This window comes from Pithys albifrons, chromosome 13, assembly GCF_047495875.1.
Source record: "Pithys albifrons albifrons isolate INPA30051 chromosome 13, PitAlb_v1, whole genome shotgun sequence".
Classification (NCBI taxonomy): domain Eukaryota; kingdom Metazoa; phylum Chordata; class Aves; order Passeriformes; family Thamnophilidae; genus Pithys; species Pithys albifrons.
The window spans coordinates 3,568,542-3,596,144 of record NC_092470.1 but is presented as its reverse complement, the minus strand read 5'-3'; the positions used below and the strand labels follow the sequence as shown (position 1 = coordinate 3,596,144).

Below are 27,603 nucleotides of genomic sequence, written 5' to 3'. Positions count from 1 at the left end.
CCGGCCCTACAAAACCCCGCCCGGGCCGCCGCGGGCCCCACAGCCGCTGCCAGAGCCGCCGCAGCCGCTCCCGAGCCACAGCCGCCCTGCCCGCCCAGTCCCGGCCCCGGCCAGGTGAGACCTCGCCGGGCAGCGCAGAGAGAGCGGCAGCACCGCCGGGCGGGGGTCGGGCTGCGGGGGCTGATGTGGCAGGAGCGGGGTGGGGGCTGCCCTGCGGGGGATGCGGTGGCAGGAGCGGAGTGGGGGCTGCCCTGCGGGGGATGCTGTGGCAGGAGCGGAGCGAGGGTCGGGCTGCGAGGGATGCCCTGCGGGGGATGCCCTGCGGAGGATGCTGTGGCAGGACGGAACGAGGGTCGGGCTGCGGGGGCTGTTGCGGGGACTGCTGTAGCTGCCGCCCTCCCGCAGCCGCGCTTTGCCCCCCTGCCCCCGCCCTGTCCGCGGTACTTCGCTGTGCTCGCTCCCAGGGTGGGACGGCGGGACTGCCCTCAGGGAGCTCCGTGAGCCCCGCACCGGCACTGGGTGTGGCGGCCGCGCTTCGGAAAGAGGAACCGGTCCTAAACTTAGCCAAACTTCCCCAGATACTCATTTCTTCTCCTCGCTGTTTTGCACAAGGGCTCGGCTGGATTGAGCGTGGTGCTGTCAATTCACTTTCCAGCGCGGAGCCTTGCGGAGAACGGGCTGCGCCGGCCGCTGAGGGCGGTGCTCACCCGGCGGGGCTGGAGGGACCCGCCCGAGCCCGGGGCGGCGGCCCCTTCCCTGCTGCCCGAGGTGCGGCTGCGGGTGCGGCCCCGCTGCGGCTGCGCCTTGGCCCGGGCACGGGGACCCCTCGGACCGGGGGTGATGCCGGGCGGGCACGGGGACCCCTCGGACCGGGGATGCTGCCGGGCGGGCAGAGGGACCCCTTTGGACCAGGGGTGCTGCCGGGCGGGCACGGGGACCCCTCGGACCGGGGATGCTGCCGGACAGACAGCGCTAAGCCGAGCTTTGCCTGTCCGCTCCCCCGCGGAACCCTGAGCGGGACCAGGCTCGCAGAGCCAGGCCTGGGCGCGGCTCTCCCGCCCACCCTGCCCTGGCCAAGAGCAGAATTGCTGAGATTTTGCCGCTGCCTCTTGGATTGTGAGTCAGCTTGGACACCACTTCCTCCGAGAGAGAGAGAGAGGAGGGGGGGGGCAGAGCAAAGGAATGTTGCCATGTAATTTAACTGAAAGAAGTGATTTCAGGATAGTCACGCAGAAGTGAGTTGTGTGCTTATTTAGTTCTGCTTGACTTCACTTCTTATGTTCATATTCATACGCTGTGTCTGCACAGAGATGTGCAGACCCCAACACGCAGGTCAAGAGTGAAGACTCCTGGAACCTCTGTGCCCTTGGGGGATTCATCCCCCTGTGCCTTCTGTTGGTGGAGCTGGTTGTTGTAAGCAGCCTTAGGGAGTGGAATTCCCATTAGTTAACATGTGGTATGGTTTGCCTGGATCAAAACCCCCAAAACACAACAGATTTTTCTGTAAAGTTTCAGAAGGAAGAATGATTTGGATTTGAAGAAGCACAAGTCCTTAATTTTGTATATGCATAGTATTTTTCCTGGAATGGAACATCCTGGTTGTTATTAGCAGTGTCTGTGGAAGAGAATGGTTAAAGTATGTTTGTGGTAGTGTGGTTTTAATGGGTTCTGAAATTGTTTCCTTTAAAGCTGATCTTTTTCCTCCAAATAGTGGCTTTAAATGATTTGCTAAACCTTATTGGGTGATCTGGGGAGATACAAGCCTGGCTTATTTGCACTTTTGGTTGGCACTGTATGTAAATGACTGACTTTGAGTCCTTATTTCATTTCCAACAGATATTGCAGATCTGCCCCATCCCCTCTGTTGACAGGCCTTGCCCCAGTTTTTGGAGACCCAGCACAAATGTGTTCCAAATGCAAGAGTTTCCATTCCCTCATTCCAGGGATGCCGTTTCCTTGGCTCAGATGCCTGGGAACACCCTTTGGTCAAATCTCTCTCTAGTATAATAAGGGCTTCTTAAAATGCTAACTCTGCTTGTTGAGCAATGCAGTTGTTTGTACATACCTGAAACTGTTTTCCATGGATCACATGGGGTTTTCCTGCTGCAATGTATATGAGCTGCCCTGGGAATTGAGGTATGGGACTGCTTCTAAACACACATTCTTCTGTTACCAAACAGTTATGGGGATAAGGTGGTGCAGACAGGCTGGGCCAGTGTAATAACAGATCTGCAAACCAGTGCTTTCTGTGGGGGTCGAGGTCAAAACATGCCATTTCTTTTAGCAGAATAACATTATGATTCAGAATTGCATAATATGGATTTAGAAATTGGTTGTAGAAACTTGCCTTGGGTTATTGAATTAATAGTTTACAGCTGGAAGGTAAAATTTGATTATTTGCCAGTGTGAGGAAGAACAAGTCAGTGCAAGTATTTTCTGTTTACCTGTTCAAACCCATGCAGAACTTGTCCAAACTGCATCAGATAGAATCAGTCCATCAGAGAACAGGGAGAGCCTGTTCTCAAATCCAAGTGCCTTACAGAGCAGGATGTGACAAGAGAGGTGTTTGTTCTCTGAGTAAAGAACTTTCTCTGCAACGATTCTTGCAAACCCTCCCATTCTCCCTTTGCCAGCTCTCTGTGATGGGCACAGGGTTGCTCTGGCTTTGTTGTGTGCTGGTGATATGAACCTCCCAGTTCCAGCCCTGCTTGAGGGTGTGTTGGTCCTGTTCCTGGACTCTGATCAAGTTTTTTTTCCACCAAGCCTATTTCAGTTGGTTTTTAATGGATTTAGAAACAGCAGTCTTGCTAAAAGCTGTTGAGTGATTCTATTTTTTTTTGAATGTGAAAGATGATACTGCAGTTGCTTTGCTTCAGCTCTCACTGGTGTTTTCTTTGTGACAAGCACAACCAAAGGACTTCAGTTGCTCATCCTCAGTTTTGGTTGAAATACTGTCAGAGTACAAAGGTCTCACTGTTTGGGCTCTTCATTTTATTAAGAGTAAACATCAAGAATTTCATAACTCAGTAATGTATCAATCCCCTGTAACCAGGAAGGTTTAGCTCCAACAGCTTATTACAAATTCTGCAGCCTGTCTTTAAAGGGCTGGCTTGGATTTTTGCTCTGAAGAAGATTTGTTCTCAAATGCATCGATGCATGACCGTGATTTTTGTTCTGTCTTATTCATCTTTCCCTTTGAATCTTAATTTTTCCTTGAAAGTAAGTTCCTTTAGTTCCTTAAACCTGGATTTTTTCAGAAGATGAAATATTTCTTTCTGTGTTCTAGGTGAGGCAAGGGGTGATTGCAGCAGTTACACTGCAAGAGCTGTGTAATTGTGTTGATGCCTCTTATAACACTTGCTATACCTGCCAAAAGTAATGATTTCTCTGCTCTTCTCTTGTTTTACAGGAGCTATAATTAAAAAGTCCTGGGTTAAGGATCAAACAGGGTTATGATTTTGTAAAATGTCTGCATGAAAATAAATAGTTCCACTGTATTCCATGAGCACCTCAGGGACTGAGTGTCTGATTGAAATGCTGCTGCTTGTTGGCCTTGAGCTGGACCAGTCTGTAATGTTTCTGCACCATTTTCCTGGTAGGAGTGGCAGACTTAGTCTGTTCTGTTTCTGAGGGTTCTCCAGTTCCCAAGTTTAAGTATTTAAAATGCTTCTTGAAGGAATTTTTATTGTGCAATAGGATGAAGACCTCCCACTGTTGCATTATTAGTGGTGTGGCTTGGAAACTCCTAAATCTGCTTCCTGCCTTGGGATTGGCAGATCCCTTGGGTGGTGTCACTTTAAGTACTGCAGCATTTCAAGACCAAATGTAACTGTAAATATATTTAAGTCTACTTTGTCTTTTTTTTTCTCTTCCTCCAGCATTCCTTCAAGATGTCTACTGTTCACGAAATTTTAAGCAAGCTCAGCCTTGAAGGAGATGTGAGTATTATTGTCTAAACAAGAAAAGTTTGTTTTATTTAAATGTCACATCTTGTTTCTTTTATGGGACTCTGTGCCAACAATTGTACTGAGCTGTGCAGTTCACAAGATTCCACACGTGGCTTCTACTTAAACTTTCCTTGACTAAAGACACAGTCAGCAGTGATGACTGTTCATCCACAAACAGCTGTAAACCTTAGGACAGTTATATGGTGACTGGATTTAATGAGGAACAAGTGAGTTAAGGGTGATAAGAGCAGATGGAATGATATTTGGTTTTGCAGATACCATCGGAGTTTACTGTTTAATTAAAAATTGAGAACATTACTTGAGAAGAATAAAAATATTGGGGCTTTTATTCCTGTAATGGTTATCACCAAAACCAAACTATGTCTTGAAAAAACTTGTTTTCTCGAACTTGTTTTCTGTTTTAGTTTTGTGTATTTTCCATCACATCTGCACTTGGTTTATTGTTTTATTGAAATGCCAGAAAGCCACAGTCTTTGTTTGATTGCTTAAATTGCAACACTAGATGGTGGGTCACCAGTGTGATATCAGCACATCATGCCACGAATTTGTGAGCTGTGATTGTCACTGAACAAGAAGTGAGTCCTGTCTGTGCATTATTTCATCATGTTGCTCATAAACTTGCTGTGCTTGTACCTATTGCTGGTAACTCCAGATCTGAGCTCAGTACAAGGAAATTTTTTGCCAGTTTTTGTTACTTGTTGCGAAATGAATTATGCCAGACAGTGTTTGTGAAAGAGCTGCTGCAAAGAACTGGCCAGTGCACTGTGGGCAAGTGGCAGAACTGGTTTTGTACTGCAAAGGCAGCCAAGTCTTCTGCTTTCTTGGCTGTGAGTGCTTCAGGAGAATTACTGTCAGAATAATATTTAGGCAATCTATTCTCAAGGGCAGAAATGTTTCTTCCTTAATGCTTACAAGTAGTTGAAAGAATGAAATTTGAAACTGTTCCATGCCAGCATTTCCATCAGAAACCCTGGCCCAGAGTGTAAGAAGCATCAGGCAGCTGTTTGTTCTGTAGGTCTGAGTTGGAAGCCAGAGTTACTGAGGAGCTGTCTTGTTTGAAGCATTTGACCAGTTCCCCCAGGCAGTGATCCAGCAGGTTAACTGACATTAAACACACCATTTGACCACCCATTTCTCTCTTTAAAAATCAAGGGTTTAGCCTTGAGGGTGTAGAATGGTGGAGGCTGAACCCAAGTCCTGACCTGTGCAATAACAGCTTGTGTGCTCTGCATCACTGGGACAGAGATTGGTTTGGTTCAGGGTGAAGGAACTGGCCCTCTTGCCTCAGCCTTCCTTCCTTTGAGGAGAGGGTGGAGTTGAGCTGAGGCTGATCTGAGCCTGCACTTTCTGCATCTGTCCCTCAGAGTACAGAAAGATTCTCAGAGTACCGAGATCTTGGTATTGTGAAAGAGTCCTGGTGTTTTTAGAAGAAATGAAGCCTCTTCAGCTTTCCTATTAGTGATATTTGCTTTCCCATCAAGCTTCATCCTTCCCAGTAGGATTAAATTTGTCAAGCCCAGAGGACACAGAACAGTTGGGGGATCTCTGAGGCACACAATGCTCAGGGAGAAAACATTCTCTGCTTTGGTTTGGCCCAGACTGTGGTTCAGTTACACATTAGCTGGACTTTTACTGCCACATCATAGTGAATTTTGTTTTGAACTAAATGCAAAATCAGTGGGGAAAGCTCTTGTCTGAAATCATCCAGTACTGGTACCTGTGGTACTGTAGGGTACCAGAGGAATTCGAGCCCACAGGCTGGAATTTAAATGGCTGTTTTTCACAGGCAATCACCCTGATAGAACCTGTGTCAGGGAAACAATCTAACTTCCTGCATGCCTTGGGTGGAGGGACAGAGTCAAAGGTGGCTGCCAATTGCAAATATAGTGTATTCTGTTAGTGTGTGATGTCATCTTTACCATAAAATACTCTCCAAATCACTCAGGAAATACTTAGAGCTGGGTGGAAGGAGACGTGCCCTCCTCTGCTGAGGTCTCCAGGAGACTTGCTTTGGATTCTCCAGAGTGCTGGGCAATTAGCAGTGCCAGGAGATGGGCTGTGCCTTGGGCTGGGGATCCTTCAGCACACGGGTTCCTCTGGGGCTGCCTCGCACATCCCACTCACTGTTTCTGTTACCAGCTTGGTCTGCTAATGGGAAGGTCTGTGTTCTGTGGTGTGGCTGTGGGCCAGCCTGGGGCCACTTTGCTGGGCTGAGCTAATGGTAAGAGCCTACAGAGGATGGCTCAGTTTACCAGTGCCTTTTTGATTCCCATCCCCACAGCACAGGACAGACTGTCTCAAGAAGGCACAGTGGCTGCTGCCAGAGGAGTCTGTGCAGGACAGCGTGACCTCCACAGGGGAGAGGCAAGTGTAGTCAGAAACCATGGAAATGTTTAGATAAAAGTTCTCCTCTCAATAACTTGCATGTGAAACTGTTCTCCAGGGATATTAAGATAGCTTAGGCCTGTTCATGAACACAGCCTTCTGTTGGAGGTGGGGACAGAAACAGGTTTCTGGGGATCGTTCCAAGAAAGCTTAGTTGTTCATTCTCTCAGGAAACAGCTGTGGCAGTTTCAGGTGTGAGTCACTACACCTTTCTGCCAGGGCTTTAGGTCTCTAAATTGAACTCAGCAGAGTGGGATTTGTGCCTATTTCTCACCTATTTGTATGAAAATCTGTGGTTTAGCTGAACTTGCCCCTGGGAGGTGATAAACCAAACTGTTGGCTTACAGTGCAGCAGCTGAGGAGAGTTGAATCTCTGCTCTGGTGTCCCTCTGTGTGAAGCTGCAATCCACAGGAAGGGCCTTAATAAACAGCTGATAAAATCTGGTAACTCCTAAAATGTTGTGTCTGTTTACTGAGTGAGCTTACCTGCAAGTCCAGTCCTCTTACTCTTAGCAGAGGTAATTTGGAATGTCATTTGGTTTTGTTAACTTAGTGCTGCTTAAACCTTCAGGCAGAGTTTCAAAAGGAGATTGTGAGTAACTTCTGCCTTCTAGAACTATAAGCTTAGAAAGATTTTGTTTGTGTTATCTTTAAAGTGCATCAGGGCACAAAAGTTGTTCTGACTCACTAGTTAATCTTCCATCTCCCTCTGGGTTTTTTTATTATTGTTTGTAGCCTGTAATCCAGATTTAATTGTTGGCCTCAAATATAAAATACTTCAGAGTTTTACTTTCTTTGAATTAGTTTTCTGTAGTCATTCTCCTTCAGATCTAGCCAGAAAACTCCATATTTTAAATATTGGGGTTTAGTGAGTAAACTTGGAATATGGTAGGGTTTTGCTGCAAGCAATATAATGTCTATTTGTATATATTGTGTGTTATAATAAGCATGGCTGCCAGTGGATTTCTGCACAATACAGAGCAGAGTTTGGTGGCTCTCAGTAGAACTCACAATTTGGTATTCAAGCATTTGGCAGAACACCAGTTAAGTGAGAGCCACGTGTATCATTCAGTGCAGCAATGACACAGTTTAACTCTGAATTCCTTTTCCCCTTCCCCTCGCAGCACTCTCTGCCCCCCAGTGCCTACGCCACAGTCAAGGCCTACTCCAACTTCGATGCCGACCGCGACGCCGCCGCGCTGGAAACCGCCATCAAGACCAAGGGTGAGCCCGGGGGGGCTGGGGCTGCCCCTCTGCCTCCAGCACAGAGGGCTGGCCTGCAGGAACAGGGAAAACACTGTGCCTCAAGGCCAAAGGTTTAACAGCCTCACTCAAAGATACCTGTTTTAGGAGGTGTTGGGTTTTCCAGACCTCACTGATGAAATTTAGACTTTGTTAGGCTTTGAACCCTGTAAAAGCAAGCTTGGAATGAGCTTTTCAGTTTGTAGCCATGGGTTAGTGTAATGGTTTGACCCATGGCTTCCCCAGTAACCATTGTACCTAAGGAAGTTACAAGTATTCCATACCTGTCTTCCATGTAGCAGGGGGGGAGTGGTTTTTGTTGCTCTCTCTCCCTTCCTTGGCTGAGGAGCTGGTGGGAGGTGGTTGGAGCCTGGTCCCTCTGGTTGTTCATGGGTCTCCTGTCCTGGGTGAGATTGTTTCATATTTGTTCCCCTTCCTTGAGGGTTTTAGTTGTGTTTTGTCTGATCCTTTTGTTTCTTTTGGTTTGGTTTTGTGTTCTTCTCAATTTCCAGGGACTCAGTCCCCTATTCCCTTTTTCCCTTTCCCTTTCCCTTTCCCCTGGGGGTGGGATCCCACGTACTGTGTATACAGTGTAAATGTTAGAAAATATAATTTATTCTTTTTATTCAGTTCAGTTTCTTAGAGTGCATTTCTTTTCAGTTTTTTTTTCCTTTCCTTTGCTGGGAAGGTTCTGGGAGGGGGAAGGGGGGCCAGTCCAGGGTTGGCAACAGCCAGGCCAAACCTGTGACAGTTAGAATCATAGAATCATAGAATGGATTGGGTTGGAAAAGACCTCCGAGATCATCAAGTCCAACCCTTGGTCCAACTCCAGACCCTTTACCAGATCATGGCACTCAGTGCCACGGCCAAGCTCAGTTTACAAACCTTAAAAACCTTGTTCAGGTTATCACTGGAAGTGTCCACTTTTTCTCTCTTGACTCATCAGTACTTCAAATTCTACTTTTCTGCCACTGAGAATGAAGTGTCAGCTTTTGTGGTAGTGAGTGGGGACCAGGCTCTGAATCCAGGATTTCTTCTGGATTATTGGAATGGATGTTCCTTCTGCCTTTCAGCTCTCCAGACAGCTGCACGGGGTGGTTTGAACACTGGGTTTTGAACAAAGTGCTTATGTATCTGGTATTAATTTGTGGTCAAAGAAGGCCCTAGAAACTGGTTTCTGAGATGGGTTTGCAGCATTTCAGGGGCAGGGCAAAGGGAGAGTCTGCTGCTCTGAGCCAGGCTGGCAGGGAGGCTCCTCCTGCTGTCCTGAAACCACCACAGTGCAGGGAGGAAGAGCTGCAGCCCTGAAGTAACTCCTGGGTGGTGCTCCCAGAGCTGTGATCCTTGTCCTGCTCTGGGACACAGCAAGGCTGTGCCACACTCTCCAGGCTTCCCTCAGCCCACAGGGGTGGAGTGGGGCTCTAATCTTCTCCCTACATGTCAGGAGAGGGAGGAATCTAAAAGCCAAATAGTTTCTCATCAGAAAGAAATGCTAAGTCTTCCATCAGTGCCAACAAAGCACATGGGTGACTTGCTGTATAATGTAAAGTATTTCCCCTCCCCAATGAGCAATGAGGCTTCCTTTTACAAGATTTAACTGGAGAAATACCTTATTAAAGTAGGTTCAGTTCTGATTTTGAGTGATTTATTGTTTGCTTTTCCTTTCAAAAATCCTCTTGTGACAGAGGCCTGTATGCAGTCATGTTTGGCAGAAGATGCTTTGTGTGAATGTGGAGTTTTGTCTAGACTTAATAATTTTTTACAGCTCTGATTGTTGGGCAAATCTAAACCTGTCAAATATACCATCAGACTTGCAGGATGGGAACAACTTTACACACTGGAACACTCAGGCTGTTAATTATTGCAAAAGGAAATTGCAATGTCCTGGGCAGTACAGAAGCTTTTCCAGTCAGGAAAGTCAAGCTCATGTTGCTTTTTCACTTTCTTCCAGCAAAAATAAGGGGTTTGCTGAGCTTGGTTTGAAGAGAAATGGAAACATTTCATTAGAGAGATGATTTTCAACTCTCTGAATGAATAAAAGGGAAACTTATTTAAGGGCCTGCATATTTTTTATCATGGAATTGTAAAGGGTGATTTGACTTGTTAATTTTGTTTAAGGGCAGAGATAGCAGGTTACAAATATACATGGGAGCTGTTTTGTGGTTGAGGTGCAACTTCAGAAAAACAGGCACATAAGAACCAAGCAGTTGGGGGCTTTACTCTCTACTGAATGAAGGACTCCTGGTACCTGAAGCCATGGCTTTGCTTTGTGTTGGGAATCCAGGTCTGTCCATGCTCCAATGGACCTGCATTTCAGTCATCAAAGCAGCCTTTCCAACTGTGTCCTTTGTAGCAGTGTAAGGAAATGATACCTGGTGGGATCCTGTCTCTGGGGATACCTGACAGAAACAGTGCCTGCAAGGATGGTGTGTGCCCTCAAGGCAGGCAGCTTTGGCCACAGAAATTATTATCCAGCTGTTCCTCAGCTGTGGAAACTCCAAGAACCAGAGTCATCAATCTCCATTTTAATGATTGTGTGTAAAATGGATAAAACTTATTTTACTGCCTAAACAACAGCTGTGTGTTTGTTTTAGGGCAATGATCTAGGGCAGTGTGTCTGACTGTTATACATAATACCTAAATATTTCAGCCTTCATTCCCACTCTTGAGATGAAATCCTCAGAGCTTGGTTAGCCACTATTTGTCTGGGCAGGATCTGTGGAAACTGCTGTGATGTGTTTATTGGGCCTTGGATCTATCTGCAAACACTATACTGGATAAAATGCACTGTCCAGCCCTTTGCTGGGCTTTGAGTGGAGCTGAATTAAGTCAGGGGGTTGTATAAATCCAACAGCCTGGAAAGGGGAGTGTGCAAGAAGGGCTCAAGGTGACATCAGTTTGCAGTCAGCAATTGTTCAACCTGGAGGTTGTACAATGAAATAACTTTTTACAGTCTTGCCTTGTTCCTTTTGCAGTGACTGTCATGGCCATATTCCATTTTTATGCTGTTGAGTGTTTCTGTAGTGAATTCAGCTCAAGCCTTGGCATGTCCTTTGTACATGGTGGCTTTTTGCAGTGTAGGACAAGAGGCTGTTTGATTGCTGCACAGAGCTCTGTTGTGCCCTGTGTGCAGATTCACTGACATATGTGAGCCTAAACAGAAGAAATGAAACCCAAGAGCACTAACAGAGCTTATGTTGGCTTTGCTTTTAATTGTTCTTTTAGCAGAGACAGTTGCTGAAGTGTCTCTCTTCTGTTTGAGTCATTCCCTATCACTGAGACTTCCTGTGCCTCAAGTACTTGTTAAATAATTTTGTCAGATCAGGTTGTGAGTAGTTAAGTCACTTGCAACCTTTTATTGAGGTCCCCTGGGATACCATTTTTCCCATGACTGGCAGAATTCAAACACAGGTTTGTTGTAGGGAAGAGCTTAGAACATAGACCCACACTAAATTCATTCTAGACCCACAATGAATTCATTCTAGACCCACAATGAATTCATTCTAGATCCACAATGAATTCACTCTAGATCCACACTAAATTCACTCTAGATCCACACTGAATTCACTCTAGATCCACAATGAATTCACTCTAGATCCACAATGAATTCATTCTAGATCCACAATGATTTCATTCTAGATCCACAATGAATTCATTCTATCCAGAAATTGGTGAAACAATGATCCTGTGGAAACCAGTGAATTCAGCCCTACAGAAGGGTCTTCTGTTGGTGTAGGATATTCAACATGACAAACCTTCTAGCAGAGTTGTTAATGCTATGAAATAAAAGTAGAGGAAACCTGCTGGTGTGCTGGTGAGGGAGGATAGTGCCAAATAATCCACCAAACTGCACCAGTCACAGATTCCAAGTATTGAAAGTATCACTGAAGAAATACCTCATGGCAACAAGGTTGGGTTTGCTGAAATCTTGCAAAGCAAAATAGCAGAGCTGAAACTGCAGTCTCATTTTATCTAAATTTTCCCCTTTGACTCCAGTGGGGTCAGGGTTTTTTTCCAAGGAAAATAAGACACTGCAGATGATGAGCTCAGGCAGACAGACCTGAGGCTGTGCTGGTACCAGAGGCCTCACAGGGGCTGAGCTGGGGCAGCTGCTCCCATCCCATTCCTTCCTGGCCCCTGGTGATGTCTGTAGTGCCCAGATCTGTCAGGACAGAACCAGCTTCTGGTATTCTGTCCATGCTGTCTTTGAAAATGAAGTTTTAAGAGAACAGATTTCTAGTAAATGAGCTGAATGAATAAATGCAAAAAGAAAATTTGTTAGCTGTGTTTCCACCTTGTCCCAGAGAGTTACCTGACTGTCCACATCATCCATGGTGTTCAGAGCAATGCTGGTGCTGTTAGTTTGGCCCAGGGAAATTCAAATACAGTGCCTTCTAAACCAAAAAATCAAATCCTCCATCTGATCCTCTTGGTTTTGTTCATTTCCTCTTTTTTGCTGATTGAGCCACAACACTGTGGTCTTAACGAGGCACGAGATTGGCTCTTCAAAAGAGAAGTTGTTATTAATCAGGTCTTTTCTTTCCATTGCCCATTGATAGAAATGCAGTGATAAAATCTGCCTAGCCAGAATAGAATTGAAAATAAATTTGTTCCATTGCCCTGAAGTGTGCAGGGATTTTACTGACCAACAAAGAGCAGTGTTAGAGCTGCTGTGCTGCTCTGCCCCACCTCAGCAGATGTGAGTCAGCATCCTGTCCATGCACAGCATTCCCAGGGGGGCCTTGCAGGGACTCCCTTTCCCCTGCATGCCAGAGCAGTGACTAAACTTCATGTTTCCATGCATAGAAACTTGGCTGCAGTCACTTGTGGCCTTCTAATTTATCACAATTGGGATATGATAAATGTCCTTTGCCTCTTTTGAATGCCAAGAATTGTTTAAATGTAGTATTTATTAAAAGCTTTAAGACATTGGGTTATGCTGTGAGCCTGCAAGGGCTGAAAGGCCCAGTGTGTGTGTGTGGCTATTTCTGGGCTGGGAGAATTTGTTTTCTTTCATCAAGTGGGAACACTTGAAAACGTGCAGGAGCAGGTTCTGGCTGACACACACTCAGCATGTTTGCAGCCCAGACTTTGTAACTGAGACACAAGAGGCTGTCCAGGGCCTTTTGACATCATTTGCAGGTCAAACAGTGTGAGCCAGAGCACTGCTGTAGGTCTGCCTCAGCACCAGCTGAGGGTAGGATTGCAGCAGGAAAGATGTGGTGAAGGGGGAGAAAGGAATTTGGGATCTGACTCATAATTTTAGACTGTGCAGCTGTGGCCTAGATGGCCTCTTGCAAGGTTCACATTTTATATGATTGATTTTTATAATATCTGTGGCAGTTCTTTGTTTCAAGTTGCTGTGAAGTTGCTTTGGGTTGTAGGGAAAATAAATGTAGCTGGATTCTGGCAGGGACCTGAGTCCTGCTGGTAGCTGCTGATCCAGTCCCTGCTTTCTGGGTTTTTAATCAAAAAATCATCTTTTATTGTGATCTGCTTGCAAATGTTAAAGAAACTATTCAAATGGAGAGACCTGTGGTGAAACTCTGGGCTTGTTCTGACCTCTAGATCAGAGCTGTCTAATTGCTTCAAAAGCTCTCCAGAAAGAAGATAACTAGTTAACATTTTCTTTCTGTTGCAGGAGAATATGCACTGTTAGACATGCAATATCTAGAAAGAATTTGCCTCTTCTCAGCTCCTTCCAGCCCATCTGGAACTGCCCAAAGCAGAGGGTTACACAGCATAGCTGTGGGTTTGGCTTGATGTTTGAGTGTGACCATGAGAGCTGCTCCAGGTGTCTCCTCTGTCCCTGCATTCATGAGCTCTGCTCACCCTTCTGTCAGGAAGGTGTTGCTGTCTGGCCATCCCTGCCAGCTGTGCTGCTGTCTGGCCATCCCTGCCAGCTGTGCTGATATCTGGCCATCCCTGCCAGCTGTGCTGCTGTCTGGCCATCCCTGCCAGCTGTGCTGCTGTCTGGCCATCCCTGCCAGCTGTGCTGATATCTGGCCATCCCTGCCAGTTGTGCTGATGTCTGGCCATCCCTGCCAGCTGTGCTGCTGTCTGGCCATCCCTGCCAGCTGTGCTGATATCTGGCCATCCCTGCCAGCTGTGCTGTTTGGCCATCCCTGCCAGCTGTGCTGCTGTCTGGCCATCCCTGCCAGCTGTGCTGCTGTCTGGCCATCCCTGCCAGCTGTGCTGCTGTTTGGCCATCCCTGCCAGCTGTGCTGCTGTCTGGCCATCCCTGCCAGCTGTGCTGCTGTCTGGCCATCCCTGCCAGCTGTGCTGCTGTTTGGCCATCCCTGCCAGCTGTGCTGCTGTCTGGCCATCCCTGCCAGCTGTGCTGATGTCTGGCCATCCCTGCCAGCTGTGCTGCTGTCTGGCCATCCCTGCCAGCTGTGCTGCTGCTCTCCACCTGTGTTTGGGTGGCACATCCACACGGTTTTGGTGAAGCAATAAATGTGCATGAGCTCAAATGCCCATTTCACCTGGGGGCTGAGCTCAGTGACAGGGGCACAAATCTGCACTGGAGAACTGGGAAAGGGGACTCAAGTTCTTTCACTTGTTTCTTTTTGCAAAGCATTCTAAGGAAAAGTTTGTAATTGTCCTACAAAAACAGAGTTGTGTTTGCTGTTTTAAATGAAGTTAGAAAATTAAATTAAAAATTAGATTTTACTTGAGCCAACTGGTGTGTCCTCACCCAGGCCTTTGGAAATTCCAACCACCTCCTGCAGATGTAGCTGGGCTGACCTTCTCAGCTGTGTTCAGTGTACAAATGTGCCACACTGCTGTTTCTATTTGTTACTCCAGCTCTTTTTTTCCCCTGGCTACCTAAGAAGTCTCCTGTTTTATCTCATGGCAGGGGAACTTGCATTTCTAACATGTTCCTTTGAGTAATGGAGATTGACTGCAAGAGCAGCTTTATAAGCTCTCATAGTAGGAGAAAGTATTTAATATCATTTTAGTGCTCAGTTCAGGGAATATACATACAGCTTGTTTGGCTTTTCCATTGTAGAGAGCACTGGGAGAGACACTGATGATGGCAGGGGGTGGTGATTTGTGTCCCTGGGGTTGGAGCCTTGTCACAGGATACAGAGCAAGTCAGATGTTTCAGGTTCATCTCAAGAAGCCTCCAATCCAATGAGGCTCTGGGGTATCTGTTGAATTGCCAAGACCAGGCTGCAGATGAGAATTGTGAGCAGAGGAAGAACTACCAGCCCAAAGAATTCAGGTTTGGGAGAATCCAGTCTGAAAGCAGCAAGTGAAGTGGGGAAAATGAGTGGGAATCTGAAGTGCAAGTTGGTAGCAGAGGGAGGAGCAGGTGGAAAAGTCACAAGATGCTTCCTGCAGTGAAGGAACATGGAGTGGCAAGTAGCTGTGTCTAGGAACCAACATTTGGAAGTCCTGCCTCCCTTGCAACAGCAAAGCTTTCTGTGCATGCATTGACCTGCAGTGATGACCCTCCAGGAAGGATGTAAAGCTGTGGTGAGCATTGGGTTCTGCTGGCAGCAGAGTATCTAACCCTGGATGCATCCCTACAATAAATCTCAGTGCTCTCCCTGCATTCAGCCTGCAGTTCAGTGAAGTGCATGGATTTGGAATGCTGCTCTGGAAACCAAACCTTCACTGATATGCAGTTCACTTGTTTAAAAGATGAGTTGGCAGTTTGAGCATCCAAGTCCTCTGGGCGTGCTGGTTACAGCTCAGCATGGACCTCTCAGTGGTGATTTCAAAAGAACCTTCTGAATTCTGAGCCTCAGAGCTGCTGAGAGAATGAAACATCCTTTTAATTTCCCATTTTTATGTTGGAAGTGAGGGAGTAAATGGGTTGAATAGAAAACATAACTGCTTTATTAAGAAGCCTTAATTGAGAACACTCCACTGAAATGACAGGACGGCCTTTATTTAGTAAGTGCAAGTTCATGTCAGTTTTAAAGTCTGTGCTCGAGTGACTTTTTTTCAGAATTCTGAGTCTGTGAACACAAGTCCACAGACTTTCAAGTGAGGCAGAAGTCAGAGTAGCAAAGCTGGTCACAAACCAGACTTTGAGGTGTGTTCATGCCTGTGTTCACCATGATCTGCCTCCATTTCAGAGCCTGGGCTGTCACTGGTTGTGCTTTCTTCAAGGCCAGAACATGACAAATACTAAGCAGAGTGGTGAGCTCTGCTCCAGACAGCACATGTGCTGTGCTGGGAGTGTCAGAGAACATCTGGATGCAGAGAGAGCAGGAACAAAGAGCTTCTCTAACTCTGTGCCTTCCATCTCTGCAGGTGTGGACGAGGTGACCATCATCAACATCCTGACGAACCGCAGCAATGAACAGAGGCAGGACATTGCTTTTGCCTATCAGAGGAGAACCAAAAAGGTAAAAAATAGAAACAAATACTAATTATTGAATCTTTTTCTTGTGGACAGTCCAATTTTTCAGGGTTTGTCTTTTCACCTGAATTAAAGTTGCATTTACTTTGCCCATGTTTAGGACTGGTGTTGAATATGCACAGCTGGGATTGACTCTGTTGCAGGCAGTGGTTTCCCAGCACCTCCAGAAATCACACTGGGAGCCACAGGATTCCCTGGTGAAATGTGCTAAACAATCCTGAAGAGTTGTTGGCATGGAATGCCTCCATTTGAAGGAAAAGATGAAAGGGAGATGCTCTAGGGGATTAATTTTTGTTTGTTTGGGGGTTTGTTTTGGTTTTTTTGGAGGGGGGTGTTTGGGGGGTTTTTTGTTTGTTTAGTTGAGGAAAATAAGGAAAGTGTTCTGTTTCTGTTCAGAGCTGGCTTAGCTGAGGAAGGACTGTAGTCAGTTCTGCTTCGAGCTCTGCAGATGTGAACAGAGTGAGATGATGAGTTGAACTGTCACTAACCATTATCCTGTCAGAAATACCTTAGGTACTGATCCATTGATGGAGAGAAATCTGTAAAATGTGTGCAGAATTCTGCAGAATGAGTCTTGCTGTCTGGAAGGCAAGAGCTCTTCTCTTTTGAAGTTTTGAGATCTTACCATAATTGAAGTCTCATGCCCAAGATGAAGAGGAAACTTGTACAGAGTTCAGGTTATGATGACTGTATCTCTTTCAGGTTTACCAGACCCCAAATGATAGTCCTCCAATAGCAGCCCAGAATACTCATCTGCACCCAAATGTAAATGTAGAGTTAAATTTTGGGAGTTCACCAACTTTGATGCATGACTGGTGTGGGCACATGCAGGGCACAGCCAGGTTGGACACATGCATGTGTGCCCAGCTCTGCACCCAGCCATCATTGCCCTGGGCACTGGGAGAACCCTGCACAGAGCACACCCTGCTTGTGCAGTGGGTCACTTAAAGCTTTGAGAAAGGTTTTGCATGACCACAAAAGTGCACTGTCAAGAAAAACTGCAACTTTTTTTATCTGTTTCTCTCTTGCCTTTTTTCCTTGCTGCAACCCAAGAGCAAACTGAATTATCAAGTTTAGCAAGTGCCAAAGAATAAACCAGTCTGTAGAAACAATGGGAATTTGCTGTAGAAACCACTGGGAGAGATAAACATGAGAGGAGACAGTGGGATATGAAAAGACACGTAGGTATCTCTTCCAGGGACAGTGTCTCAGGGTTTTCTTTGCAACTCACTTGTGCAGTTTTTGTTGTCAGTGTCTTGTGTTGTTCTAGGCTGCTTGTTTTGTCTGTTACAGAATTTATCCATAATTTTTAAATGTCACATATCTACCTCTCTTTTCATTCCTTTGAGTTGAGCAGTGTCTGAAGGAAACTCTTGGTAAGCCCGAGGAATCTCTCCCCATTCCTAGTGCAGACTGGGCATTCTGTATGTGTGTCTTCATATGTGTCCAGTCTGCTCTGGCTGCCACCAGTGATCCCTGACTCTGAAATGAACTGCTGAGATCCAGATGCTCACCTGGGATACTTAGAAAACATTTTCTTTTTGTTATTTATAAATAATGGATACCTGCCAGTTCCTGCTTTCTGCCTCTCCCTCAGAGCACTCTGAGCTGTGGCAAAGAATGGCAGGGTGGAGACCCTGCTTTCCTGGCAGGAGGAGGAGACTTTATTCCTCCACAAGCCTGCTAATATGAGGGCAGGTGCTTGGTTCAGTTTGAAGTGTTTACTTGCAGTTATTTTATTATATGATCAAATGGTTTGGGGTGGAAGGGAGCCTGGAGTCCCCAGATGGACACTGTCCTCTGGACCAGGTTGCTCCAAGCCCCATCCAGCCTGGCCTTTGGAACACTTCCAGGGATGGAGCAGCCACAACTTTTCAGGCAACTGGTTCCCTAAAATTTATTACTGAGTTATGTGGTGTCTTTGCTGTTTTCAGCTTATGTCTGAAGAACCTGTTTTCACACAAATGAAGGTCAGGGCATTGTATCCAATTGTTGTATTAAAATATTTCTCAGGCTAAAGCAGGTGGTGCCCCACACCCCATTCACTCCCTTGTCCTGCCTCTCAGTCTCAGCATAGATTAGTGCCCTGGATTAAATGGGTGACTCTGGAAGTGAACTAAATGCCTTGGCTCTTTATCTCTCTGGCAGTTCAGCTGAGGTCACTTTCTCTACTGTTCCCCTTCTCTCCAGCTCACTAATTGTTAGTGGGGAAACCAGCAACTGAAATGCAGCAATTCCCTTCTGAGTCCTACAGACTTAACTGCAGCTTAGGGAATACTTGGATCTGGGTGAACCCCAGACTTGACCCCAGGGATTCCACCTTTGGAACATACACCACAGTGAAGCTGATAATTAGGATTCTTCCAGTTGCATCTGAAACCCATCAGGGGACGTGGCCTCTGAGTTTCTTTGCTGCAGGTTTGCCTGCATCCTGTGAGTGAACATTCCTGGCTGTTTCTTTCTCCAGGACTGACTGACAACAACAGTAGGGATTTTGGCTACCATCTTCTGAGAGTTTCCTTGAAGACAGGGATCAGTTTTCTGTGCTCAGGGATGATTTGTTTCTCTTCAGCTAAGCAGTTTGGGAGCTGGGCCTTACCATGGAATAACTGTGCAGTCAGTTTTCCAAGGCCTTAGCTAGTAAAGGGCTGGATAATAGATAAAACCTCACAAATAACACAGTGCCACTGGGAAAACTCTGGGAGTGTGATGGAGAAGCAGTGACCACAGGGAGTCCAACTCAGCTCCATCTGTGCTTGTTAGTTCCAACAAAGCCTCAGTGCTGCAGGACTGGGGCGAAGCTGCTCAGATGTGTCTGCACTGAGCTTCCCAACACTTTGTCAGCCACTGGTGCCTTTCTTCTTATTTTCAGAGGATTAGAAAAAACTCCTTTGCCCTAATTTCTTTCTTAGGCTTTCCCAGAAGGCAAGCTCTTTATGTTCTGTTTCCTTGTCAATTGTGTAAGAAACACTGTTGCAGGCTTGGAGACTTTAAGCACTGCAGGTTAAATTCTCCGGAGATCAGAAATGAGCTTTAATTTTTTTTTCTTCCATTGTCCCTCCATTTTTACAGGAACTTTCTGCAGCACTCAAGTCTGCTCTGTCAGGTCATTTGGAGGCAGTGATCCTGGGCCTGCTGAAGACACCAGCACAGTATGATGCCTCTGAGTTGAAAGCTGCCATGAAGGTAAATAAGCTTTGATATATAAGGTTCTTGGTCTGATATCTGCCTCAAAAATTAGTATGGACTTCGTATCCAAGGCTGCAGTTTTCAAACATGTCCACTGATTATTATTTTTTTTAGTGCCACAGCTTAAGTGTCCAACTGCAAGGCACCAAATTGAGAGAAATTCTGGAACCATATGATTTTTTCACTGCTCATGAAATCCTCTCTCTAAGGCAAAGATGAGTCTTGTCAGTTCAGGAGTGGCTGATAAGCTGCTCTGACTGGTTGCTGCTTTGCTGAATGCTCCTAGAAACAATATACAGGTTCCCAGAACAGAAAGCATTAAGAGAGCAGCTGTTGGAGGAGCATTAAACCCTCTGCTACCATTTACAGGCTGAAACAGCAGTTTCCAGTTACTGGGTTATTTTATCGCTGATCTTGAAAGAACATCCTGTCCCAGACCTGCCCCTGTGTAGAACACGAGGAGAGGGGCATCAAAGGAAGGCTCTGGAGAAAGAGCACAGCAGGGAGTCTCTGTATTGCCCCTCTCCAGCCACAGGCAGGTGTGGCACAGATTGCTGGCTCAGAAATCCCTGCTCTGTGGGCCGCTGGAACAGGGCTGGAGAGGGGCTCATGCCAGTACCTTCATCATTGTCAGCAAACTGAGGGTTGGGAACTGTAGCTATAATCACCACTTGAATTCTGAATGTTCTTGATCAGGTTATTTTTAAAAAATAATTAAAATAATTTAAAATCTAAATAATTAAAAATTAGTACTAAGATATGTCTGTAGAAATTCAGAACATGACAAAACCCCAAAGTGATTACCTTCTCCAGATGATTAGAAGACAATGAAGAAAACAAAACTACCCCCTCCACTGCATAAACACACAGTACACACACCAACCCTTAAACCCCAAAACCCCAAAACCTCAACCCACGTGGCAACTCTTGGACTGTGGGCCAAGCCCCTTGTCTGAGTAAGCAGCTGCTGCCCTCTCCTGGCTTAAGGACAGGTTATCCATCGTTTGTGGATCCATCATCTCAGTGGTTTGGGAGGATTTTTTTTAATGTCTAAACCTGATATGTGATATTTAGGATGACCATGTACCATTCATGTTGTACTTACAGCCCAAAGACCAAGCAATTTCCTCAGAGTAGCCACAACTGTAGCCTATTCTCTTCTCTCCAGAGGCTGCTATTCCCAACTCCAAGCACCTACTGACATGCTCTGAGTTTGCCTGAGCTTAAGTTTGGCTTGACACATAAGAGCATTTTAAGATCTGACATGGGCATCAGAGTTGGGTAAAGCAAGTTATCATTGAGGAGTTAATTGTTCTTTTCTCTTGCACATTCTTGCAAAATACTTAAAATTATTTAGAAAATAATAGATGTTGTTAGCCTTCATTTCTTCACCAGATACCTGTTAGAACCATTCTGTGGCAAACTTTCTTAGTTTTCTTAGCTTTAAGCCATTTTTATAAAATTTCTTGCATTTACTCTTTTTATTTTTGGTGTTTTTAGGGTTTTGTGTGTTTATTTGTTTGGTTTTGGTGGGTTGTTTATTTGTTTGTCCCACTCTCTTCTCCCTTCAACTGAGACACTTTTTCCAAAGGGTAGTTTTCCACATAATTACCTCCATTTTCCACATGTTCAAGGCTGCAGCATGAGATTTTTTTCCTGTTATGTTACTCCTCCTGGAGTCCTATGGAAATTATGTCCACTTTTGCCACATACAAATGACATTCTCTTACAGATGGGCTTAACAAACCAGCATCCTAACAGGATTTAAAACCAGATTTCCCTCCTGGGCTCCCAGTGGGCAGAAAACAATCACACACAGGCCATGATAAGCTGGTCTTACTCAGTTGTGCTGGCTGGGAGGCCACTGGGTGTTTGACTCTCACAGCAGGTTAGACACAGAGATAACATCTGCAGGATCTCAAAGCTGCTGGAGGAGTATTTGGCAACTAAAAATGTTCCATCAATTGTTTCTCAGGAGCAGCTGGCAAAAAATACCCCTGAATGGCTGTGAAACTGTTAGAGTGGGAGAGAGGATGTCTCTAAAACACTTTGAAACCATGTAAGCATGCCTGTTGCTTTCTGACTCCTGGCTGGACCTTGGGTGTGTTGCAGGGCCTGGGAACTGATGAGGACACACTCATTGAAATCATCTGCTCACGAACAAATCAGGAGCTTTGTGAGATTAACAGAGTCTACAGGGAAAGTAAGTTCACTTTGAAAGTGTCCATGGACTGTGTTTTTACACTGAGTTACTTGGGTGAGTTCCTGTCAGTGGGTCATTATTAGAAAGCTTGCCCACATCTGCTCTGAGCCTCTGGCAGCTGGACATGGGTTACTGTGTTGTGCTGCTGTCCTGGGTATCTGTGTGTGTTTGATGTGGCTCCATCTTGTTTCTTGGTAGCAAACAGATTAGAGAATATTTACTACTTGTGCAAGTTGTCTCAATAAGTGGTTTTTATAAGCTACTTGCATTCTGTGCATGGTGGCAGAAATAATGATGTTGAATTCATGGATTCTAGGATGACTTCTGTAATAAATAGGTTGAATCTGAAATCTGCTGAAGCTTCTTGTAAGCTGGTTAGGTAGATCTGCCAGAAAAGACATGAAATAAAACTTCATAAAAGCATATATTCTCTTTTTCAAATTTTTTAAATTATGTTATCAGATTGAAGCTAAAATTGATGGTTAATCATAAGCAGATATGAGTGATCCAAGATCCATCCTCAGTAACAGTACTTGTCCTGTAATATTCCTTGTATTTCCACATGAGTTTATTCAGGAGTGCAGCTCTCCCGTTGTTTGCCTGAGCTTCCAGCTGAGCTTCAGCACAAACAGGCTGAGCTGTGGCAAAGCCCTGTGTGCCAAAGCACAGCAGGTGCCAGGCAGTGCTGCCGAGGGGTGGCTGAGTCACAAGGGCCAGCAAAGCCACTGGACTCATAAAGGCCACTATCAAATAACAGGTGTAGGCAAAGGGAATGTTGCTGCTGGGCATGAGGTTGCTGTTGGATAAAAACAGACTGTCATTTTGTAGCAGGATAAAGTATGACCACTTGGCAAGCAATGGAAATGTTTAGACACCAGACCAGAATCACACAGAGCCTTCCTTTGATTCTGTGATAAAGGCTTTTGTCTCTTGCATTCAACTTGTAATTGCAGTGGCCCAGTCATGAACCCACGAGATGAGAAGGCCTGACAGCTGTTTGTCAAACAAGCAAAGGTTAATTGGGAGCTAAGAATGATCCAGCAGGACATTGGGTTTAAAACAACATTCCTCTCCTTTTAATAGTCTCAGGTTTTCCTGGTCTCCTTTCCTGGCTGGTGACAGTGTCAGGTTTGATGTAGGCAAGTTTGCATTTGCTTGTATCCTCTTCCACATGTGACCCAGGCTGTAGCTGCTTGTTTGTGTGCATAAACACAGTAATTAGCAGCTGTCTTCTTTGTAAAGGTGTATTTGTAGGTCTTGAAAAGAATTGTGTGTTTTCTAGTGTACAAGACAGAGCTGGAAAAGGACATTGTGTCAGACACATCCGGTGACTTCCGCAAGCTCATGGTTGCCCTGGCCAAGGTAGGTCTGGTCTTGTTTTCCCACCTTTCCTGGTGTGACTGCTCTTTGGTAACTGGGTTTCTGACTCACTCCTAATATTCCCCGTATTTTCACCAACTTTTGGGGAAAAAATAACTCAAATGTTGAAGGGCAAAGTATTTTGGCAGAAATGCAGCATCGATAGCAGCAGCTTCCTGTGGGAGTGGAGCTTACAGTTACTAATTGAGCAAATCTGATCTAAAGAAAACCAAAAAGAAAGGAATATGCCCATAGCAAACTGCTTACTTCCTCTGAAACCCCTGCTTAACTCTGCTCTCCTTGTCTGAAGGGCAAAAGGTGTGAAGATACCTCTGTGATCGACTATGAGCTGATTGACCAAGATGCCAGGGTAAGTGCATTAAATACCTCCAGTTGCTCAAGCTTTGGGGGACACTGAACATGTAAATGCTGTGGCAGTGGAGAGCATTTGTGGCAGGGGTTGTGTATTTCAGATTGTCTTGCACAGCACTGTTTGCCTGGCATCAGTGCATCTGCCACCTGCAACCCTGATACCTTCAGTCACCAGTTTTCCCAGGCTGCCAACCCACCAGTGCCTGTGCAGAAACTCTCTGGTATTTCCTTCAGGCACATGGAGAGAGACCCTTCAACAAAAACAAACAGGGACATTGTAATGAACTCAGTGGCTTCTGATGCTTCTTTGTTACTCTGTGTCTGTCAAGAGCAGTTCTGAGGGAAACAGAACTACATACAGAGTAAAACTGTAGATAGAGGTAAATACCAATTAATTAGTCTTGGTTTCAGATTAGATCCATAGATGTTGTCCTGGTGACCTCCCCAGCCACTTGTTTCTCCCACAGACAAGGTTCCAGTAGGGCTTGTTTTTCCAATAAGGAAATTATTTACATCTGCAGTAGCTTCTTGTGTAACTCTTGATTTTCATGATGTTGCTTTTCATTCTCACCCCAGGACCTCTATGATGCTGGTGTGAAGAGGAAGGGAACTGATGTCCCCAAGTGGATCAACATTATGACTGAAAGAAGTGTCCCTCACCTGCAGAAAGGTACTATTCAAGAGGCACATTTATTTCTTTTCCCTGTAAGAGAAAGTTACAACAAAATGGGAACTATTTTGTGCCAGATATGATTGAAAAGAACATAAGAAGCACTCATAAAACATAGAAGATGTCATAAATCTTAATTAATGTTGAAGATGCTAATTTTTTCAAAAAATAAACTTATTTCTTATTTCTTAATCTCACATTTTGAATATGTGTACAGCTCTCTTTTACACAGGCATAACAATGCTCAATTTTATGTCACATACACTGAAAATAAAAATGTTACAGGTCTAGAAAACATGGAGAAGTCCTTTAGCTCTTTGCTCTCTGCCAGGGCAGCTTAGCTTTGTCATGTGTTTAAATCTGACAGCGAAGACTCTCAAAAGCTGCTCTGATATTGCTGTAAGAAGCACATGGGAAAAGCCATTTGAAGGCTCTTTGAGATCTAAATCACTATTTTTTCAAAAAATTCTAGTACAGGATTAAACTGATATTTTTCCAGATTATGGAGATGTTCAAGGAAAACAAAAAGGCCATGGCATGGGACCTTTACTGTGAGCTGACAAACATGGGCTGTATTTTAGATGTTCTCAGAAGGACTTGTGTAGATATTTTTTTGTCACATCTCTGCATTGCTGTCTCTGTTCTTACCTCTGGTGGTTATTTCTGCCAGTTCCTGGTCTGGTCTTGGTCTCACCTGTTTTCTCCCTTGTGCCAGTGTTTGACAGGTACAAGAGCTACAGCCCATATGATATGTTGGAGAGCATCAAGAAGGAGGTCAAGGGAGATCTGGAGAACGCCTTTCTTAATCTTGGTGAGTTACCCTGAAGCAAAGACTGTGTTTATGTAGGATCCTTTCCATGCTCTTGCATGGAAATAAGGACAGAGCCCAGCTTCACCTGCTGCATGAGAAATAAACTGGGTGTGCTGGTGTTATGGCATCCACTAGTGTGTTTTAGGATATTGCAGGTGTTGAGAAGTAGCTGATTTTTGCCCTTTGCAAAATATAAACTTCGCTTTCTAGATTAAAATAAATCCCTGTGTGTTGTGATCTGCTGTTAGTTCCACTTTTATGTGACACAAAGGTTTAAAGTTTCTTTCCCCAAGCAAACAAAAAGGTTGAAACTCTGGCTGAGCACAGGAAGTATTCAGTGTCAACACGGGCTGGAGAGAGAACAGAATGTGGGAGAGAAGACAGGCAGGCAGTGTGGGGTCACAGGGGCTGTGGAGGAGCTGGTTTGGCACTGAATTCTCTGCAGTGGGGAGGAAGGTGCAAGGCTGGCACTGTGCCATGGGATGGAGATGACAAGGGTGTCACCATGTCTGAGAGGGAGATCTCTAAGAGGAAAACCCATTTCAGACTAAGGGTGAACTGGGAGCTCTGTATGCAAATGGACATAAACAAAGCTCAGCCTCCAAAGGGAGGTTTCCTATGGATTAGCATACAAAGAGTGTTTCCAGAAGAGAAGCTGCTTAGAGAAGTGAAGAAGGAAGGGTGGAGGAGGCTTGGCACTCTGAAATGGTACCAGCTGTGGAGGGAAATACCTTCTCAGAATGGAAGCATTTGTGGTTCAGTCACAGGCTAAGCCAGACTTGTGAGGAACAACTCAGATGAAAATAATTTCGTCATTTCCTCTTTTGGAGGAACTTCTGCTGAAAACCTTATTTTGACTACTTATCATATCTGTAAAATGGTTCCATTCTGTGTATGGGCAGGACAGTTAACTATTCTTCTTTCTCTCTTCAGTCCAGTGCATTCAGAACAAGCAGCTGTATTTTGCAGACAGGCTGTATGATTCCATGAAGGTAAGGAAGACTGCTCTATCTTTCTACTTTTTTTTTGTCATTGTTCTGTGGAATTTTGGTTCCTTAGACACTTTCATTCATGTTATGTATGACTGGTATGAGAATAAATTAATACTTAATATTGTCCAAAGCCATTCCTTAACAGTCATGAACCTGAATCTTCTATTGAGATTCATCTGGTACAGGGAAATACAGGGAAGGGTCTCATAGTAATGACCAGTATCAGATCAGTAGATTATAACTAGCAAAGTTAGACACATCTGTTGCAAGTAACCAAGAGCTGATAGCAGAAAAAACTGTTTATTGAAGTGCCAAAATAAGACATTCAATTTGCCTCTAAACACTTCCTCAAGAAAAGGGATGAAAGAGAAATGTTTGGTGACAAGCATTAGGCAACACCAGGAGGACCTCCTGGTGAACCAAAACTGCTGCTTACAGTCTAAGCTTGGCTTGTGCATGGAGGTTGATGAGAAAGGTACATCCCTGCTCAAATTCCTAGGTCATCATAATGACCTTAGCTAGAAGATTCAGTTCACTGTAACCTTTACTTCTACATCTTGGTTGCCTGTAGTTTGCTGTCTCACCATTAGGCACAGTGGCTCTTTATGCCTTTCAGCCCTTGCAGTTCTCAGTGTGTATCTCCTCGTAGGGCAAGGGCACCCGTGACAAGGTGCTGATCCGGATCATGGTCTCCCGCTGCGAGGTCGACATGCTGAAAATCAAGAGTGAATTCAAGAGGAAATATGGAAAATCTCTCTATTACTTCATCCAGGCAAGTTTTTCAGCTTTTTTTAAAATCATGGACCTTTGCAGTTGTGTTAATTGGATTAATTGTACCACTAGAATTCATGGGAGGTGTTTTAGGGGCTGCAGTGAGAGCATTATCTGTGCAGTATTGAAAAACCCACCTTTGACTTCACAGTCTACAGCTGGTACAAATCCTGGCAGCCACTTGGCAGTATGTGCAGGCTTTTTGCAGTCAGTGATATGTTCTGAAGGAGAATTCTGTTCACCTGTCCCTATCCTCAGATAAAAAAAAACCCAAACCAAACCCAAACAGAATTCCTCTGTGATTGGTGAAGGAAAATAGCGAGTTGCTGCTCCCTTTCATTTCAGTGCTCAAGGAACAGGCTTTTTAGCTAGAGAGACTTTTGTCCACTTCTGTGAGGGGACAGGGTCTGTAGGTGCTACATTTTATTTAACTTGGTGCACAGGTAAAAAGCTTCTGTTTCAAAATTAGTCTTCTACTTACCCCCATATGATGCATTCTTGCTTGTGTAAATGAAGTTGCAGAAAATCTTTAAGAAAAATCTTAAACTAGAAGCTTTTCCTAAGGGTGTCAGCTGTAGAATATAAACAAATTTTTAAAACAGTGAACTTGATGTATGATTTTTGCAGTGATCAGTGACAAGGAACAGAATTGAGTCCTTCAGCTTCCCTTCATTGTGTTACTCTTTTTTCATGCCAAAATTTCCATTCTTGGCCTTGCATCTGTATTGCAAGAATGATAAATAATTTCAGTTCATGCATAAGTAAAACTCAGTGTAGATAATCCCCTCCAGGCTGACAAGGCTTCAGCTGTGAATCATAGACTGTCCCACAGGTTTGGAATATAATGCATATACCATCATATTTTCTGACTGTTCCTCATGTGTATTTTGTGCTTTTTTCCCCCTTGCTTTACAGCAAGACACAAAAGGGGATTACCAGAGGGCACTGCTGAACCTGTGTGGTGGAGAGGACTGAAAACTGTGATGGGAGAAACCCAAATCCAGAGACAAGCCTTTTTTGTTCCTCTTCATCTTGTAATGCTAGAAAAACCTGAGTTGCCCAGCTAGCCTTGGCTTGCCCCACCCCTGCCAGAGCCCTGCGATGCTGTGCCTTCCTGCTCCGTGTGTGCCCCTCCCAGCAGCAGCTCTGCCAAGGTGCCAACCAGCTTGGAAACTAACCCTGCAGAGAGGAGCCAGGTTACACTGCTTGTGAAAGGCCCTGCCTCTCTGTGCCATGTTTCTAATAAAACATAATTAAAAATGAA

General features: G+C 45.0%; 1 protein-coding gene across 1 annotated transcript; it reads left to right on the top strand.

The window, feature by feature from the left end:
* The first annotated feature begins 3 nt into the window (after positions 1–3).
* ANXA2 (annexin A2) lies at positions 4–27,603 on the top strand. Its single transcript, XM_071568938.1, has 13 exons — positions 4–114; positions 3,879–3,938; positions 7,478–7,577; positions 15,864–15,958; positions 19,045–19,158; positions 21,274–21,364; positions 22,647–22,726; positions 23,034–23,093; positions 23,672–23,765; positions 24,481–24,576; positions 25,510–25,568; positions 26,218–26,340; positions 27,255–27,603. Exons 2-13 carry the CDS (start codon positions 3,891–3,893, stop codon positions 27,312–27,314), a joined length of 1,020 nt encoding a protein of 339 aa, XP_071425039.1. The 5' UTR covers positions 4–114; positions 3,879–3,890; the 3' UTR covers positions 27,315–27,603.